General features: G+C 41.1%; 1 protein-coding gene across 1 annotated transcript in view; it reads left to right on the top strand.

Annotated features, from left to right (window-relative positions):
* Positions 1–19,577, top strand: part of C9 (complement C9) — a 58,922-nt gene that overhangs the window by 6,997 nt on the left and 32,348 nt on the right. The window contains exons 2-5 of the mRNA XM_072824810.1: positions 6,470–6,575; positions 6,976–7,123; positions 7,521–7,668; positions 15,325–15,463. Of these exons, the coding sequence (XP_072680911.1) occupies positions 6,470–6,575; positions 6,976–7,123; positions 7,521–7,668; positions 15,325–15,463 (541 nt within the window). The remainder of the gene's footprint in view (positions 1–6,469; positions 6,576–6,975; positions 7,124–7,520; positions 7,669–15,324; positions 15,464–19,577) is intronic.

Here is a 19,577-nt window from a genome sequence, read left to right on the forward strand (position 1 = left end):
TACATTACTTTGATCTGGGAAGTGACTTTCAAGCTGAGATTGAAACACTTAGAGATATGTTTTACTTGATAAACACATCATCTAAGAATCCAGAAAGTACTTTACAAACACTTCTCCACTCAGCTTAATAACTCAGCAGGGTGAAAGGCAGGTGGTAAGCATTGTACATACACAGTCTTTCAGCTACAAAACATTATCTGCCTAGTGAGTCAGAGGAGCTCAGGAGGGAGTGATGGGCTCAGAAGGAGCTATCCAAGACCACTCATCTTCTTTCTTAATATTTATGTAGTGCATTCATTTCAGTAACACATCCGTTTTTGCATAATATACTATTTCCTCCTAATAATTCCCCAGAGTCAAGCTTATTTTGCCTCCAAGTATCCAGGTATCTGGTGCAATGAAGGGAAAACAGCTGGATGTTCATACACTTTTCAGTTTATTTTTGCCTAATTTGACATCATTTAGGTTTAAACTTAAAATAGATCCAGGCAAGAACCAAGTTGTCCTACTGATGTGCTTTACCTGAAACTGCTCTATTAAGGAAAGAAGAAAGAAAAGAAAGAGAAAGAAGAAAGAAAGAAAGAAAGAAAGAAAGAAAGAAAGAAAGAAAGAAAGAAAGAAAAAGAAAAAAATTTTGTTAACTTATTGTATTTCAAAATGTCTAAAAGTCATGAGACTATTATATCCAAAAAGTATTGACCAAGCTGAGACCTTTTAGATCATTTCAAAGAGGATTTTACTGGTGATGGGAAGGGGAGGCAGCATAGGGGAAAAGGCAAAATTGTGGTGAACTAGAAATAGACGTAGATTCTGAATCCAGTTTTGCCACTAACTGTCCAACTTTGGATAAGTAGTGTAATTCTGGATTTAGTTTCTCATCTGTAAAAGAGAACTAATAACACCTACAAAATTTACCTCTCAGTGGTAGAATAAAAGATTAATGAGATTTGAAAATTGTCTAGTAAAACTAGTAGACAAATAGAAGAAATGGCTTAATTAAGAAAATTATTGAATGTTGTGGGCTGAATTGTGTCCCCCTCCAATTTATATGTTGAAGTCCTAACCCCCAATACTTCAGAATATAACTGTTTTTAGAGGTAGGGTGTCTAAAGAGGTAATTAGTTAAGATGAAGTCATTATGGTGGACTCTGATCCAATACGACTTATAAGAAGAATAAATTTGGGGGTGCCTGGGTGCCTCAGCAGTTGAGCATCTGCCTTTGGCTCAGGGCGTGATCCTGGAGTCCTGGGATCGAGTCCCGCATCAGGCTTCCTGCATGGGGCCTGCTTCTCCCTCTGCTTCTGTCTCTGCCTCTCTCTCTCTGTGTCTCTCATGAATAAATAAATAAAATGTTAAAAAAAAAAAAAAAAAAGAAGAGTAAATCTGAACACAGCTGTAGAGAAGAAAGATCATCTAAAGACACAGGGAGAAGACAGCCATCTACAAGCCAAGGAGAGAAGCCTTGCAAGAAACCAACAAGCCAGACACCTTGATCTCAGACTTCTAGACTTCAGGACTATGAGAAAATTGATTTCTGTTGTCTCAGCCTCATAGTCTGTGGTATGATAGAACTAGTAAACCAACAAATACACTGCGCCTGATATCCAGAGGATTGTTAGTCTGGCTCTTTGGGGCAACAGTGTGATCAGAGGACCTTCTTATAGGGTCGTTCAGGGGATGGGGTCTTTCAAGGGATGAATCTAAATCATGGTCTAGGAGGACAATAAAAGATCAGAGGGAGAGCTCTGTACTAAGTCCAGAAGGGGAGTCAAATCTATAAAAAAGAAAAGAAGTCCTTAAGTCAGAAGCTGAGAAGGAAGGGAATCAGGGTGTAGATAATTAATGTGGTGCTATTGCTTATGTGAAGAATGCTAGAGAATAGTCTACAGCCAATGTCAGTATCTTTGGAGCAGGATCCTGGGCCCTGGGTGTGGGACAGATGAACAGCTTTTCTCATCAGCCTCCATCACTGGCTGGGTTCTAGGCTCGCACAGCAGAGGACTCTCACTCTGGAGTGTTTACAGTGTTTACAGTGGATTTTACCTTCCATACATGATCCTTCAGTCTCTACTGTACCTCTGAACTAGTTATTCTTCAGAGCTCCTCTCAGTGGCAGGTGGGAAAGATAAAAGTCCCTGGTCTATAGGGTATAGTTTCTAGAACCAAGGGAATAATCTCTTTGGAGACAGTAAAGCAAAATACTAACCTGATCATCTAAATAAGTGATAAGTACAAAAAACAGACAGGAGCAGATAATCTAGTTGAAGGCAACAGGACTAATACTGGAGAAACAAAGATATTGAAAAGATCCATAGAGACACTAATAAATAGGGCCTAGAGTAATTCCTGAAATTAATGATAAACCAGCTCAGTGACATTTTCAGGTTAGTGGTAGCTTCAAGTTTGGGTTATATTGATATACACCCCCAACCTACTTGAATTGTGCCCTTTTGGATTTCATGAATACCCTCCAAATGTTGCCAAACAGTGTTTCTCAACAGTGCATGAGCATGAGAATCACCGAGGGTACTTTTTAAAAACATTTGCTGCCTGGAGCCCATCTCAGAAAGCCTGATTTAATTGTTTTTGGAGTGAGGGAGACAATTCTACAATTTCTATTTTTAATATCTGAGGATTATGATATGCAATGTATTGAGACTTACTGCTATAGATCATAAAGGTGCATCTGCCATTGCCTCTTGATGAAGCCTATCAGTTCCAGAGGAGATCTTAGCTTTATGGGAACGTTCTAGCAGAGAATTTCTCAGCCATGCAGTTTGAGATACACACTAATACTCGGGCTTCCAGGAAAGCAGGTTCACCAAAGAGTTCTGGCAGCGTGTTTAATGCATGTTTAACCTGCACTTTTAAAAGATAGAAGCTTATCAGGCTCCCTGACTTTCTGGTTGGTTTAGGCAAGAGTCAGGTTTACAGAAATGATGTGTCCAGTCTTAAAATCTGCCTTACTGACAGACAGGTCTTGCACAAATACCATGAGGGCAGATCACCAGGAGATTGTTAGGTAGAGAAATATAGACCTAGATCTACCCAAGAAAACATGATCAAGAACGTCCTGCCCCTTCTTGCATTTAGTTATTCATTCGTGTTCAGAAAACATTTATTGAGCACCTACTATATTCCAAGAAGTTGATCTGCAAGCTGAACAGTTAAAATTTTTCTAATTCACTGATATTGCTATTTAGAAGGTAAGCTCTAGTTTGGGCATCATGGTTTTGGCTTTATTTTGTTTTGTTGTTTTGCACACCATTATATCCCGTATGCCTAGCAAATAGAGACCATTAATAAATATTTGACGAATGAATAAATGAATGGATGCCTGAGTAAGTGAATTAATTAAATGAAATATATCCCTGCAAAGGTGCTTATGACTCAAGAAAGAACAAGATCCTGGAAGAATATGCACAGAGAAAAATAAATTATGCAAGGAGTTTAGGGAATGCTCCTTGTGGGGAATCCATTATGCCCAAGATGAGATCCATGATGCCAGAGATGAGAGCACAGTAGTAAATTGAAAATAGAGGGTTGAAAGGCCTGAAGACATGAGAAAAAGCAGATTATCTTGGGAATTTCAAATTTGGTGTGACTAAAGCTTTGATGGAGAAAGTAGAGTTGAAGAATTAGGAAGGAGATAGGCCATCTAGAGGTCACTAGACCATGTTTAGTTTCTCATTTCAGGTGTGACAAATTACCACAAATCAGTGGCTTAAAACAACACAAATTTATTATCTTGCAGTTCTACAAGTCAGAAGGCTGAAGTGGGTCTCACTGGACCAAAATCAAAGTACCGGCAGGGCTGTATTCTTTTCCAGAGGCTCTAGGGGAGAATCCATTGTCTTGGTTCTCCCAGCTTGTAGAGGCTGCCCGCATTCCTTGGTTCATGGCTTCCATCCATCTTCCCAGCCAACAATAGCCAGTGGGGTCCCTTTTCGTGCTTTGAATTTCTCCTACCTCGTCTTGTGTCTTCATATCTCCCTGAACTGCTTTTCTGCTTTTAGGAGTTCACATGTTTGGAATGAATCCACCCAGATTATACAAAATAATCTTCTCTTAGTCACATCTGCAAATTCCTTCCTGTCATGTAGGGTAAAATATTCCCAGATTCTAGGGATTAGAATGGGAACATCTTGGGGCGTCGCTATTCCGCCTGCTGCACCATATAAGAAAATTTGGACTTTATCATAAGAATGATAGGAAGCTTACAGACACGTTTTCAGGAGGCAATGGTACAATCAAATCTGCCTTTTTAAAAGATCCTCTGCATGATTTATGGAAGTTGGATTAGCAAGAAATTATTGTCATCCAGGAGATATGTAATGTTAGTGTAGAGCAGAGAAGTGTCTGGCAAAGATGAAGGAAGGATGGATTTGAGAGTCAATTATGAAACTAAACAACAGATTTTAATGGTTGATTAGTTACAGGTGATGAGTGTGAGGGACACAGGATAAGACAGGGAGCACCCACACCTCGGGCCAGGCCAACCACATAAATGAAAGTGCTGTTCACCCAGAAAACAACTACAGGGGGAGGTAGCAGCTTTGAGAGAAGAGGAAGAATAATGAATTTGTTTTGGGAATACATCGAGTTCAATGAACCGAAACAAAATCCAAGTGCAGATGTCCAGTTGGGAGTTATATTCAAGAGCTTAAAATTCAGGGGAGATGTCTGGACTGCATAGAAACCAAAGCCCTGGGAACATGTAGACAGAAAAAGGAAAAGACTGATTCAAGGACAGGGCCTTGAGGAAAAACAACATTCCAGAGACTTTCTAAGGAAGAGAAGCCTACATGGGTGAGTAGGACAACTGAAAGAGAAAGAAGAAATGGTAGGAGTTTAGCGTCATTCAGTCCAAGGGAAGAGAGTGTTTTAAACAGCAAGAATGGCCAGGTGCATTGGCCAGTGGGAGGAAGTCAATAAAATAAGCACTGAAAGGATCAAATGAGCCACATGGCAGTTGACACTGAATTTGGCAAGAGCAGTGTCCTTGGGCAGGAGGGCTGAGCAGTGGTTGGGAGTAAGCAACAAGAGACAGGGTACAGGGACCCCTGGGTGGCTCAGCTTTTGAGCATCTGCCTTCGGCCCAGGGCGTGATCCTGGAGACGCGGGATCGAGTCCCACATCGGGCTCCTTGCGTGGAGCCTGCCTCTCCCTCTGCCTATGTCTCTGCCTCTCTCTCTCTGTGTCTTTCATGAATAAATAAATAAAATATTTTTTAAAAGAAAGAGAGAGACATAGGGTACAAACCACTCTTCCAAGAAAGTTGGCTGGAAGGATGGGAGAATTTTAGAGGTACCTAAAGGGGCATGGAGGGTTAAAGGAGGAGATGAAACTTTTTTTTTTTTTTTGATGAAACAGAAACATAAATAAATTGATAACAATTCCTTTAAGTAATGACATGGTGAAGGACACGGGACAAATGGAAGCAACCAGAAGGAAATGTAGAGTTCAGAAAGAGTGTTTTGTTTAATCATTCATTTGCTTGTTTCTTCTTAATATCAAAGACTTGAACACAATATACAACAAATGGAAAGAAACTGGTAGCGAGGAAGAGTTTTACTGGAGAACGTATTCAATTGGTCAAGGTCTCAGAGAAGGGCTAGGATCTAGTCTTCATGGAGGGATTGGCTTTACTGAGCCAGCCCTCTGGAATAGGAGGCCGCACTCCAGAAACGACAGGTGCCAGTTCAGGGAAGTAGAGCAGGGCACTTATGGGATTCTTGGTCAATGGCTTTTGCTTTATGTTTTGTTCTTTTTTTTTTTTTCTTTCATTGAACAAGATAATAATCCAAGGAGGTGTTGCAAGCAGAAGAGATGCAAATGGTGAACCGAGAAAGAAAGAAAAGTGCAAAGCCAGGAAAAGCACAGCTGAGCTTTGGGGTCTGGAGGTGGGACGGAAGGCCGTAAGGGCCAAAATCTAGGTGTTAAATTCAGAGCAGTAAAGGGTAAGTCCTGAAGCAGAGCGTGAAGTGGTAAGGCTTCCGGTTTAGGACATGCACAGCGCAGGGGTGGGAACGCTTGGCTTCCCAGGTACTTGCTAGGGGAGCGGCTGGCCCTGCTGGCTTAAATTTGCAAGAGAACCAGGCAACTGGAGGCTTTTTCAGACTCTGAGGGACACAAAGCAAAGCAAGGTCTCTAGCTTCACTGAGTTCATAAGGCAGTTGGAAATAAAAGACCAATCCACGTAAAGCAGGTAGCAGCATGACTTGCCAGTTTTCCTCATCACCAGTATTGGAACTGTGGGTAGGCTGAAGGTCACATCACAAAGCGGTACAAGAATCCCACAAGACCAGTTGAAAATACAAAGCAGCACATGCTCAAATGTCAAATGAGAGCTAGAGTAAAAGGATGGGTCCTTTGATTTGGAAGGCGGAAAAGGAGTCAATAAATCAGGCAATAAATCGGACACAGACACCTGCCACACCATGCAGCTGACACGTCCTGCTATCTTAGTTCTGTCCCAGGGACAACACGAGAGAATGACACGCCATTCCCCGTAGACTGCAGAATGAGCTCCTGGAGCCAGTGGTCGGAATGTGACCCTTGCCTCAAGCAAATGGTAAGTGTTCATTGTCATTCCCCACTCATCACCCCCAATGGAGACTGTGTTGCAGGCACCTGCAGGAAAAGGACTCTGAGGCAGGGACCACCCATCCCCATCCCTGCCCAGCTGCGTTCCACACTGAGAAGGAAAGATCCGCCCCTGGCTGGTGAGGCTCCCGCTGCCTGGACACCTGCACCGGGCACTCAATGCCAGATGCGTGCCCTGAGCACCACCACCCCCCCCCCCCCCGCGGGCAGGCGACTCTAACCCGGGTGACTGCACTTAGGGCCCCTCCCACCGTGAAACCATCGCCGCCTCTGGGTCTCTAGCGGCCTACAGTGCTGCGGCCGCCGTCCTAGATCATTGTCCCTTTGGGGCGACAGAAATCCTAATATTTCCAGCGGGTTTTGTGCAGTTTCGCTCAAGGAGCATCGAGGTCTTCGGACAATTTAACGGGCAGAAGTGCGTAGACGCGGTGGGAGACAGACGGCAGTGCGAGCCCGCCGAGCCCTGCGCGGCCGGGGAGGAGGACTGCGGCGGCGGCGACTTCAGGTGCCGCACAGGTAACCCCCCCCCCCCCCGCGGGCTCCGGGGCGCTCTCAGGGGCGAAAAGAAAGAAGCCTATTTTTTTTTTTTTTTGTATATTTCTGATTGGAGTTCGATTTGCCACCTGGTGTCCCATCAAGTGCCCCCCTCAGTGCCCATCACCCAGTCACCCCCACCCCGCCGCCCACCACCCCTTGTTCCTTTCCCAGAGTCAGGAGCCTCTGGGGTCCTGTTGCCAAGGGCCACGGGGGGCGCTGAGAGGGCTGCCCGGTGCACCCTAAGGAGAATCCCGAGCGCAAGTGTGCTCCGTCCCCTCCCGCCCTGCAGTGCCCTTGCTGTGCCCTTGCTGACCTCGGGGGGACGGAGGAAGCCCGGGCCTGGGACACAGCGCGGCTCTCTCGGGTTTGATCGCAGGCAGATGCATAAAGAAGCGGCTCCTCTGTAACGGTGACAATGACTGCGGGGACTTCTCAGATGAGGACGACTGTGAAAGTGATCCCCGTCTCCCCTGCCGTGAGAAAGTGGTGGAAGAATCGGAACTGGCGCGGATGGCGGGCTACGGGTCTGTATCTGGCTTGAAGGCTTCTGGGTGAGAACGGGCAAGGGTGACCTCCGTCCCTCGTCCCTCCCCGGTGCGAGAGAGGCCGAGGGCCCGCATTCGGCCCCAAGCGTGCCTGAGCTTCAAAGAAGATAAGTGCCGAATCAGCATTTCAAGACAATTTGCACAACCGCCTGGCCTCACTTAGGGGGTCTGTAGAATCAGGATGGGAGGTGATTTTCTCCGAGTCCAGCAGGAGATGACACAGGTCAGGTATGAGCCTCTGGAAGGCCGCAGCAATGCTGAAGTGACGTGTTGACACTTGAACACTTGCCAGTGGTAGGTCTTGCAATTCAAATATCTGAATTGTAAGTAAGGCTGTCTTTCACGGGGGACTTGTCCTGGATCTGTACCTGGTTATAAGGTCTGAGGAAGGTACAGTCTTCTAGAGTTGACCCAAGAGGAAAAGGCAGAGAAGAAGTTCTGATGCCAGATGGTGATGGTGTGGAGACTCTGGCTCTTATTACAAAGAGAGGTTTCGTTCATTTTCATTCATTCTATGTTCATTGCAGAACACAGGGGCTCTGGCCAGCTATGCTTAGATGAGAAGTCATGGACAGTTTAGAACTCAGAGTTTTACAGAATAAAGATTACCCAGAGATCTATGCTCTAGGAATTAGGAAAATGACATGGCCCTGAGGTGCTATTCCATTCTGCTCCATATAGTCAGAGAACATTCCAGGGATGCCTATGGCATAGTTTCCATTTGTTGTTCTGAGCTGTTTGCAGGAAAGGTACTTTGGGTAGATTGGTTGGCAAGTTGTACTCAACAGAGATGTAGTTTTTCCTACACCCAGTGGTATATTGACAGAGATGGCAGATGGCTCTGTTTCACTGCCTGTAGTGGAATATGTCTTATCAACCACCTAATCTGAGTGCCTGGATCATCACGGGCACTCAGATTAGGTGGTTGATAAGACCCAGTTCATCACAGGCACTCAATAAATACTGGGAGCTGATAAATAGGTAAATCAATCAATTAATTAATGAAAATAAGTGTTTCTAAAATACTGTCAGTTGGCATCAGGTGAAACTGGGTCACTAGAAATACATGCACGTTCAGGACTCAAGTCCTGAGAATAGGGATAAGGAGAGGAAAGAAGATGGAGGTATCAGCAAGGCTGATAGAGGGATTAAGGTACTGGTTCTCACCCAGGAGTGATTTTCTCCCCAGAGGACATTTAGCAAAGTCTGCAACCTATTCTGGTGGTCACAGCTGTGGGGTAGGGATGGAGAACTCAAGAAGTGAGGGAGCGTTGCTGATATCCAGTAGGTAGAGGCCCTGGATGGTACCAAACATCCTGCAGTGCCCAGGGCGGCCAGATCCACAGTGTCAGTGGCCCTCAGGCCGAGAAACCCTATACCAGGGTAGGGGGCAGTTCTTAAGGTAAGGCCTCTGGACCAGGTTTGGCTCTAAACAGAGATGTCTTCTCTCTCTAAGCCAGATACAACTTGCACTTGTTGAATCTCAACGAGGGAAAAAGTTCCAGGATACCAAGAGTCAGGCACCACATGAAACATCACATTTCATACACCCTTTATTCACTTTATAAAATCTTCTCCCAGCAGCGTTCACGTATTGCCCACTAACCAAGTGTCTTTGGCCCTTGGCCAAAAGGTAGGAATCTTGGATCCAATGTACACTCTTTGTCTCCAAACATAGGAGGTTCTTTTAATAATTGTCAGTAAATGGTATGGGGGCTGTTGGAAACCTTATAACCAGATCACTGCATACTCCAATGAGTTCTGACTCTTCCTGCCGCTTTCCTCAAGGAGAGACTATGAGTCTGTGGTGAAAGTCCAGTGTTACTTTATTTTGCTTTATTTGGGGTCCAAGAAACAGTTTTCTCCTTAATCTAAACAGATGGGCTTGAAGCAGAGAATTGTGTATGTTATTTATTTTCTCTCAATGCAAATGTATACCTTATCTTATAAAAGGCTACAGAAATTTTAGCCCAGTTAGCTGAAAAACAATCATAATCTATTGGTTTTCTTTGTTCAGAGAAAAGAAAATTTTTTTATATAGCATTTGCTAAGAAGTTTCATAGTGAGGCATCCCAGAAAGCTGGCTAAATACAGCAAGCTTTGCCACAGTAAGGGCTGGTGACAGGGAATGTCACAGGGCTGAGTCTTCAGGACCAAGCAAGAGGATGGGGCCTCAGTTCTGGGGAAGGTTGGCTGCAGAAGTGAAAAATAAGGTAGTTCCTTATAGAATAAATCCACCAAGCTTTTTATTAAATACCTTGTTACCATGAACAATAACCTATAACATTTAGTCTTCATAAAACCTATTATTCTCCAACAGCTTTCATTTGCATAGTACTTTGAACTTTATTTTCTACCTTTTTTTCTCTGTAGATTTTTCATAATAATCCTGTGAGGTTGTCAGGGGAGGTATTATATTCATTTTACAGGAAAAAAAAAACCACCTGAGTGAAGCAAGTAAGACCAGTTTAGTCTCTTTAGATTCTAATGGAACTTTTTTAAATTACTTTTTTAAAGATTTTATTTATTCATGAGAGACACAGGAGAGAGGCAGAGACATAGGCAGAGGGAGATACAGGATCCCTGTGGGGAGCCTGATGTGGGACTTGGTCCCAGGACCCCGGGATCATGACCTGGGCCAAAGGTAGATGCTCAACCACTGAGCCACCTGGGTGCCCCTCTAGTGGAACTCTTTAGTTTCTGGTGAAACTAAGCCCAAGTTTCTCTCACTTTCATAAAACTATATATTTTTTCACCACACCTTACCTTGGCTTCTCCCCATATGCTCATCACCACCCCACATCACTTTCTCTCATCACTACAAAGCCCATAAATCAAAACTTCAAAGCAAAACTAACCTTAGAAAATGAAACTCCTTATTGATCATCCAAATGTTTGAATTAAGAGTAGAAATCAGTTAATTAATATTTAAGAAGAGTTCTCAAAGTGACATGCTTTATTATATTGGTGATATTCTTCGATCTCATTAACATTGCATATTTAGTTACCATGTATCACAATTATTCTTCTAAGAATATATATATATCCTAATATATAGGATATATTGACTAGAAATAATAGGAATAAACACCCTAGTCATGGCAACAGGCTTATAAACTGCTTCTACACAATCCAATCTGGAAAATCTCAACAAGTCTTATCAGAGGTCATATACAATCAGATTCTTTTACACAAAAGTCACAAATGTCCAGTCATTAATTTATACCTGTTTTTTTTTTTTTCATTTGAAGGACTCCCACTTAAATTCTTAATCCCAGGAGAATTCCCTTGTATCACAAATATTTCCGCCTCTTGCCTTGTAAGCATTTGAGATTCTCCAGAAGTGTTTCGGGAAATCCCCAACCCATCTTTCATTCATTGAAAAAATATAAATCCAAACCAGCTGTAAATGATGTTCAGTACATAATGCATTACTTTTTTATGTGATCGAAGCATAGTACCACTTCTGTGGAGGGAGCTTTCTTTTCTGTTCACTTGGTAGGTTAGAATTGCCTGTGGTTCTAGATGCTGGCATATAAACAGGCATCTCTAGGTGCTGCCAAATATACATGCTTTTTTTATTTCCCAGGCGATGACATTCCATCGATGAGAAGTTTTCATGTTTCTTGGCCGAAAAAAATTGGCTCATTCTAGACTAGACTGGCTGTCTCTGTAGTAGTGGAACAAAGTCAAAAGTTTTGAAACATTTCTTCCTTAGTTGTGCTTTAGAGTGTGGATCCGCTTCATTGTAACTTTCCAGATGGATCCAGCCAACTGGTCAATTTGTTGTTCTGTAAAGGAAAACCTTCAAAGGGGGGTATGCATACTGTGGGGTGCAAAAAGACTTTCTAAGGGGGAGGCAGATAAGTTTTAAGATAATAGTTTCTTTAACTACTAGCTGCTTAACCAATCTATGGAACCAACAGTAAATCTTTGATTCCATACATACATATTTTTCATAAACTTGAGAAGCTTAACAACTCAGTGGCATTCAAGTTGTGAAGCCTATTCTCCCCCTCTCATCTCCCCTTTCACAATAGCCTTTCACCTTCTAAAAGAAGAGTACCCCCCATCACCTATCTCAATTTTACTGTGTGGCAAAAGAACCAAGAAACATTTCCAAATATTGGTGCTCAGTTGGACTCCAAGATCTTGAGTCAACTGGTCTCCAATTCATTTTGAAAGATAATGTAGTCGATTGTGAGATAATGGGCTATAAAGATATACTTTTTAATTTTTTAAAAGATTCTCTTTATTTGAGAGAGTCAGCAAAAGAGAGAACAAGCCAGGGGAGGACAGAGGGAGAAGGAGGAGTAGGCTCCCCACTGAGCAGGGAGCCAGATGCAGGGCTCCCCTCCCAGGACTCAAGGATCATAACCTGAGCTGAAGGCAGACCGACTGAGCCACCCAGGCGCCCCTAAAAATAGTTTTTAATGAAAGACTAGTCTGTGATCTTTTCTTGGCATAAAACTCAGAAAATCAAAGAATCAAGTGACATTGCCATGACAAAATTCCTTCTATTCTTTTCCACTTATGTGAGTAAAGTTTCCAGCATTTGCAGCTATAAAAAATAGAAAATCAGAATACAATTGATACTGAAACATCTTTTTTTTAGCAATAAGTAATATTCATTTCTGAAGGCAAGAACTAATCAATTAATTTAAAAAGACCACCCATTCATTTCATTGAGACACCTTTCCAAAAAATTTTGTAATTATGTTTGTTAACTATTTTAAAAATTTTAATACACTTATATATACTACTACTAATAATGATAACTCAATCCAGAAGAGCTTTTAATTACTTAGACCCTATTGTTAAACTATATTTATTTCTTTTAAATTTCAATTAATACCTTTTTAGTACACAAATGCGTAAAAAAGTGATACCTTAAAACCTCCAAGCTAAAATAACATTACATTAAGTTAAAATTCTGTGGTGGAAGTGGAATAGAAACATGAATTCAAGAATGAAAAGAGAGACATATAGGAAACCTCTGTATCTTTTACTCTTTTGGCAGTGAAACCTAAAACTGCTCTAAAAAATAAAGTGTCTTTTTAAAAACAAGAATCAAAAGGAATGCCAGAAAATGTCTAGTTGCTAAAGAAATATAAACATTGCAGTGATTTGATACCCACCATCACTATGGCATTTATATTTCATTGGATTTATTTTAAAAAGAGGCAAAATAATTGTACTTTAAGATGTAAATATTTATAGCACACTGAGAAATTATATCCTTTGCAACATCTTAAACTTAAGATGAAAAATCTTAGAGGTCAAATTAAAATTGTGCAGGCAGGCAGAATTTATTATAATTTTTTATAGAATAGACAAGCAGAAAATCTGAAAACTACTACCCGAAATCACGCCATACACATTTCCACCTCCAGGCTTCCGGGCACACCATTCCTCCTGCCCTTCCGTCCCCATCCTTCAGAGCCCAAATCAAATCCTACATCTTCTAAACTCTATGTATGACCCTTTGGGAACCTGCGCAGTACTTACCTGGGCTACTTAAATGAAACATGTGTATTTGTCCTTGGACTGTTTTTTGAAATTGGTGGTTATGTGTTCAACTCCCTAATCTGAATATAAATTTCATGAGAGCAAAGACTGTGTATGAACTCTCTTAATATTACTATTTACTACGAACACTACACACTTCATAGATAAAATAGTCACCTAAGAGTTAATCATCATTATAAACAGAGGTTAATGTCATTGTCCACTGAAAGGGAAGAGGTATAGCGTCTCTGTTGATGCAGATTTGTGAAGGACAAGTTCACTGTAGAACAAAGAAAATCGAGGGCTTGTTTCAGAAACAAACACAGAAAATTTGTTTCCAGTGTTCTGTGTCTGTGTATCAAAACATTAGTCATATGGAAGGAAAAAAGGGAAAAAAGTATTACTCATTTGCTGTAGATGCAGGGACGGGTGGGGACGGGTAAAGAAGTGAAGCTGAAATTTCAACCTACTATAAGGCATAAGATGTCTGAAAAAGTAAACCAGCTAATAATGTCTCTTTTTTCTTTCTTATTCAACTTACTAAGTCTCATTTTTGGCCCTATGTTAGAACTTTAGGCCTATAGTATTTTTCACGAAGGGTTTTGATAGAGCAAAAAGTGAGAAGTGGTTAAATTTTAGCTCAGAGAAAGATACTCCTGAATTGGTTCTTTAACTCATCTTTCTTTAAAGTTGAGCTATAATGTCATTTTGTTTGTAGATTCAAAGTTTATTAAGAATGTGCCATTGAGGGGCACCTGGGTAGCTCAGTCAATTGTGTCCTGTCTTCAGCTCAAGTCATGATCTCAGGGTCCTGGAGATGGAGCCCCACATTGGGCTCCCTGTTCAGTGGGGAGCCTGCTCCTCCCTCTGCCCCTCCTTCCGCTCATGCAAGCTCTCTCTCTCTCTCTCTCTCTCGCTCTCTCTCTCTCTCAAATAAAAAAAGAAAATCTTAAAAAAAAAAAAAAAAAGAATGTGCCCTTTATGTGAAGATGTTGTTTTTTAACTAATCCACTGGTTAAGATACTCAATTATTTTTCTTCCATTAGCAACGAGTTTTAGAGTAAACCATCTACACCCTTTGACAAATTACTCTTGAAACCAATATCCAGATTTATAATCTAGTTCATTGGAGTTTGGGAATGTGGTCTAGAGCCATAAAGTATTTCTGCTTTTGTGTCAAACTGAATTATAGAAGTGCAGTTCAGACTTCTATTTTGGCTTCCCTGGTCTGGAGCCTTATATTCCAGAAACAGACTAGACGGCAATGCCCATTCCTGCAATTAACAGAAGCATACTTCACAAAGAATGAACTAGTTCTTGTTCAGACATTGCTTTTGGGTCTACAAATCAAACGTAACTTTTTAAAAGCTAAATAAGATTTCTGTTTCTGAATTGAAGCTTGCCAAATAAAAGGTTTTTTGTTTTTTGTTTTTGTTTTTTTGTTTTTTGTTTTTTGGGTTTTTTTGTTTTGTTTTGTTTTGTTTTGTTTTGTTTTTTTGTTTTGTTTTGCTGGGAGGAAAAAGTAGAACTTCTGAGAATGCCTTTTCGGGATGCTGAAATTTTTGTGTTTCCCCTTGGAAAGTATAATAGAAATAGTATAAGCCTGGAGGGAATGAGGTTCTTGACAAGCAATGAAACAGCTGGAGGAAAAGGCTTAAGTTTAAAGAGAATGGGGAGAGAAAGAGCCCCAATGTTGATTCATAGATTAAAAATTACATGCATATGTTATACTGCCCCCCTGAGATCCTCTGAGCTCAAATAACTTAAATAGGTGGTATTACAGAGTTGGCTCTTAGCTCACCAAGGGAGGTTAGCTAAGAGTTACAACAGCGGAGTTAAGACTCCAGGAGCCAGATGGTCCCTTGCTCCCTGGTTATTGCATTTCTTTCATTGTGCTCTCAACAGTGCCCTAGTTGCCTGGAAGTTTATTGGGCCTTCCTAAGGTATGCTTGCTGCCAGAGACATAAAGCAGAAGTGAGCAGGCTCTTGCTTCTGTTCCTGATTATATCACACAGAAATGGGTCGATGGGGACGCGAGCCAAAGCTCTCTCTTTCCCCAGCCACAGAGGACTGCCTGGCATTAGCTCCTGGTGTCTCCCTTTCTGATGTTACTCTGTTCATTCTCAGCATCAACATCTTAGGGATGGAGCCACTAAGCACACCTTTTGACAATGAGTACTACAATGGACTCTGTGATCGAGTTCGGGATGGAAACACCTTGGTCTACTACCGCAGACCCTGGAACGTGGCTTCTCTGGTCTATGAAGTAAGTCTCTTCAGAACCAAACACATGGCTCAGCTTTTAGCTGAAAAGCCACTTCAATAAATTTAATGCTGAATAATGTGAAAAGTTCAGTAGAACGAGAACTTGATGCGAATATAAGATTGATTTAAAGAAAAAGAGGTATAGCTTCTGTCTCTAGAAAATATACGGTGGCCTACAATCAATCCTCAGTTATGTGCACTTACTGATCAGAGTTTTTTCAAATACCTAGTTGCCATAAAAAGAGTCATCTAAGATTCTGATCAAACTAAAAATTAAATCAATGCTGATTTAAGTACTGGGTACACTGCTCAAGCTATTTAAGCTCCTTTTTTTTTTTTTTTTTTTTTTTTGCTAGCCTACCAATCCAAACCCATCTTTACGTTTGTTTTTTTCTTCAGGATTCCCCTTGGTTGACTCCTGGGAGTGGCTGTTTTCACTCACCTCAAACCCCTCTAGCTCTTGTTAAACTATTTCTTAAAAAGACTTTTACTTTATCCAATGCTACTGGAAACCTCACCACCTTCCTGAAAGTCACCTAAATTCTCTAGAACCATCCACTAACTGGACCCCTCCATTTAAAGGATTAATATTCATCGCCTTTAGAGAGATTTTCTTTGGTCTTAGCAAGATAAAATAAAGAATAATAATTAGCTTATTCTAAACCAGGAGCTACAATAATCTGTTTTTTTAATGGTCCCATTGGTGACCCATAAAGTTCACTCTATTCAGTTTTCACAAAGTTCTTTACCACTGTTGTCACACAACAGTTTCAAAAAAACATATACTTTTAAATAAATATGGTTAATAATTCTTTTATTTTTAACAATGTTGTAAAACAATCCCTACCCATTGTATCCTGAAGCGATCATGCTCACCCATGAATACTAAAGACTTTAAAGTCTGGGCTATTTGGCTGGTACTTCTTTCACATGTGTCTGTATCATACAGTTTTCCTGTCTCTGTCACTGTGACAAGCCTCTTAGCTTCTCCATAGAGGTAGGAATGGCTGTGAGTGACACAAGGTGGTCAGGAATGGGGACCTCGCCTGGGCTGATCTTAAAGCTACATTAGGAGAGTAAATACACTGTTGTCTCTTATTTACAATCTGAAAACAGATGGGTTTCTGTACTCAGTGTTCCGGATCTTACAAAGGTGATGTGTTGCTTACCCGTATATTACCTACACCCCCCAGGGGAGTCGGGAACAGCATTTCATAACCAAATGCATTAATTAATATTTCTGTAGTGAAACCACTGAAGTTCAGACAAAGTGGGAGAAATGAAGACTATAGTGACTTTTTATCAGTTCAGATAGGAAAAATGCCTCCAAATGAGTTTTGGCACCAAGCTTATAAAAAAGCAGAGAGGGATTGTAGACCTGGATATCTGGCCAGTGTTAACTGAGGAGTACTGATGGAGTTGCCTGGGGGCCTGCTAAAGTCCCCAAATCACCTTCTTGGTGCTACCACTGCTGGTGCTCCCCCCACTCTAATGCGTTATGGTCTTGGGGAGAAGCCAAATTTGTTTCTACCATACATAAAAGAATATAAGCTTATTGAATGGAAATCCCTATTGTGATTTCTTAGAATTTCTTCCTGCACCTTCTAATACCCAATAGAACATTTTACCTTCTCTTTCATGTATTTTATTATAGTAACTATAAGCAAAAAATGCATTTTATACTTCCTGATGGCCTGTTATACTAATATTCAACCCAGTATATGTGTACATATGATGCTCAACACATTTTTATTGAATTAATTAATTTTTTTTAATCCTATCTTACTTACTCATTGACAGTAATTTCCTGTCTTTTATATTTTGAAAGGATTCTACTGAGCTATCAGTATATGAGGAATATTTCTTAATAATGACATCTGACTCTAACAGATTCACACTCCCTCAATACCCCTTATCTCAAATGCGGCTCTGGTTCTCTGGCTCTCCAGAACAAACTACATAGGTTAGAATCCCAGTTGTGCCCCTAAGCAGCAGGGAGATCTCAGGAAAATTATTTATCCTCATCATGCCTTAGTCCCTCATCTGTAAAATAGAAATGATGATGCATATCTTGTAAAGATAAATGAGTCTAAAACATCCAAGAAGTTACCGGCACGTAGTAAACATTCAGTAAATATCTGCTATCCCTCTTTTTTTAAAGAATATAATTAGTAAAAGATTTAGCTACAATTAAACATGTAATTAGCAGTCACATTACAGGTCAAGGTTTACTGCCTACTTTATAGGTCAGAAGTAATAACTAAGAATCACTGAAGCCTGCAATCACAGGATAAAAACAGTGATGGTGACATGTACAAATCAGTTCCTTTCCCCTTGTTTTTCTTTGGTCTTCTCCACTTTTGTTCTTGAAAGCAACAATTTGTAAATCAGGTTTCAGGTTTTTGTTATAATTTTTTTTAAACCTGGGTCACCATGAATATGTAAGATTTAAGAGGTCAACAAAGAATTGTAAAATGCACCTGGATTCTAATCCTCCTTTCCACACCAAATCCAGCCAAAATCCTGGGTGACTTTTATATTCTGTGGACTGCAAATCACTTCTTGTTGCTTCTTCACTTCCTGTGTCTGTTCTACTAGAGCCACTCACATCTGGAACCACATCTTTAGCCTGTGTTCACCAGAACTTTGCTGCCTCGGGAATCTGAACATTGGGAAACCCAACATTTAACCCTTTGCTTCACTGCAACGGACCCATCTTTCAGCTCTCAGTCTCATTTATGACCACAACCCTACTCTTGGTCCCCATCGAAACCCAGTTCTTTGACATCATTTTCCTCCCAGTCTATTTTGCTCTTCCTGCCTTCAATCCTTCCCTCTAATCAATCCAGATCCATTTGACCACTCTTTTTTTTTTTAATTTATTTTTTTATTGGTGTTCAATTTACTAACAAACACCCAGTGCCCGTCACCCATTCACTCCCACCCCCCGCCCTCTTCCCCTTCTACCACCCCTAGTTCGTTTCCCGGAGTTAGCAGTCTTTACGTTCTGTCTCCCTTTCTGATATTTCCCACACATTTCTTCCCCCTTCCCTTATTTTCCCTTTCACTATTATTTATATTCCCCAAATGAATGAGAACATATAATGTTTGTCCTTCTCCGACTGACTTACTTCACTCAGCATAATACCCTCCAGTTCCATCCACGTTGAAGCAAATGGTGGGTATTTGTCATTTCTAATAGCTGAGTAATATTCCATTGTATACATAAACCACATCTTCTTTATCCATTCATCTTTCGTTGGACACCGAGGCTCCTTCCACAGTTTGGCTATCGTGGCCATTGCTGCTAGAAACATCGGGGTGCAGGTGTCCCGGCGTTTCATTGCATTTGTATCTTTGGGGTAAATCCCCAACAGTGCAATTGCTGGGTCGTAGGGCAGGTCTATTTTTAACTGTTTGAGGAACCTCCACACAGTTTTCCAGAGTGGCTGCACCAGTTCACATTCCCACCAACAGTGTAAGAGGGTTCCCTTTTCTCCGCATCCTCTCCAACATTTGTGGTTTCCTGCCTTGTTAATTTTCCCCATTCTCACTGGTGTGAGGTGGTATCTCATTGTAGTTTTGATTTGTATTTCCCTGATGGCAAGTGATGCAGAGCATTTTCTCATGTGCATGCTGGCCATGTCTATGTCTTCCTCTGTGAGATTTCTGTTCATGTCTTTTGCCCATTTCATGATTGGATTGTTTGTTTCTTTGGTGTTGAGTTTAATAAGTTCTTTATAGATCTTGGAAACTAGCCCTTTATCTGATATGTCATTTGCAAATATCTTCTCCCATTCTGTAGGTTGTCTTTGAGTTTTGTTGACTGTATCCTTTGCTGTGCAAAAGCTTCTTATCTTGATGAAGTCCCAATAGTTCATTTTTGCTTTTGTTTCTTTTGCCTTCGTGGATGTATCTTGCAAGAAGTTACTATGGCCGAGTTCAAAAAGGGTGTTGCCTGTGTTCTTCTCTAGGATTTTGATGGAATCTTGTCTCACATTTAGATCTTTCATCCATTTTGAGTTTATCTTTGTGTATGGTGAAAGAGAGTGTTCTAGTTTCATTCTTCTGCATGTGGATGTCCAATTTTCCCAGCACCATTTATTGAAGAGACT

The sequence above is a fragment of the Canis lupus genome, chromosome 4 (assembly GCF_048164855.1).
Source record: "Canis lupus baileyi chromosome 4, mCanLup2.hap1, whole genome shotgun sequence".
NCBI lineage: Eukaryota > Metazoa > Chordata > Mammalia > Carnivora > Canidae > Canis > Canis lupus.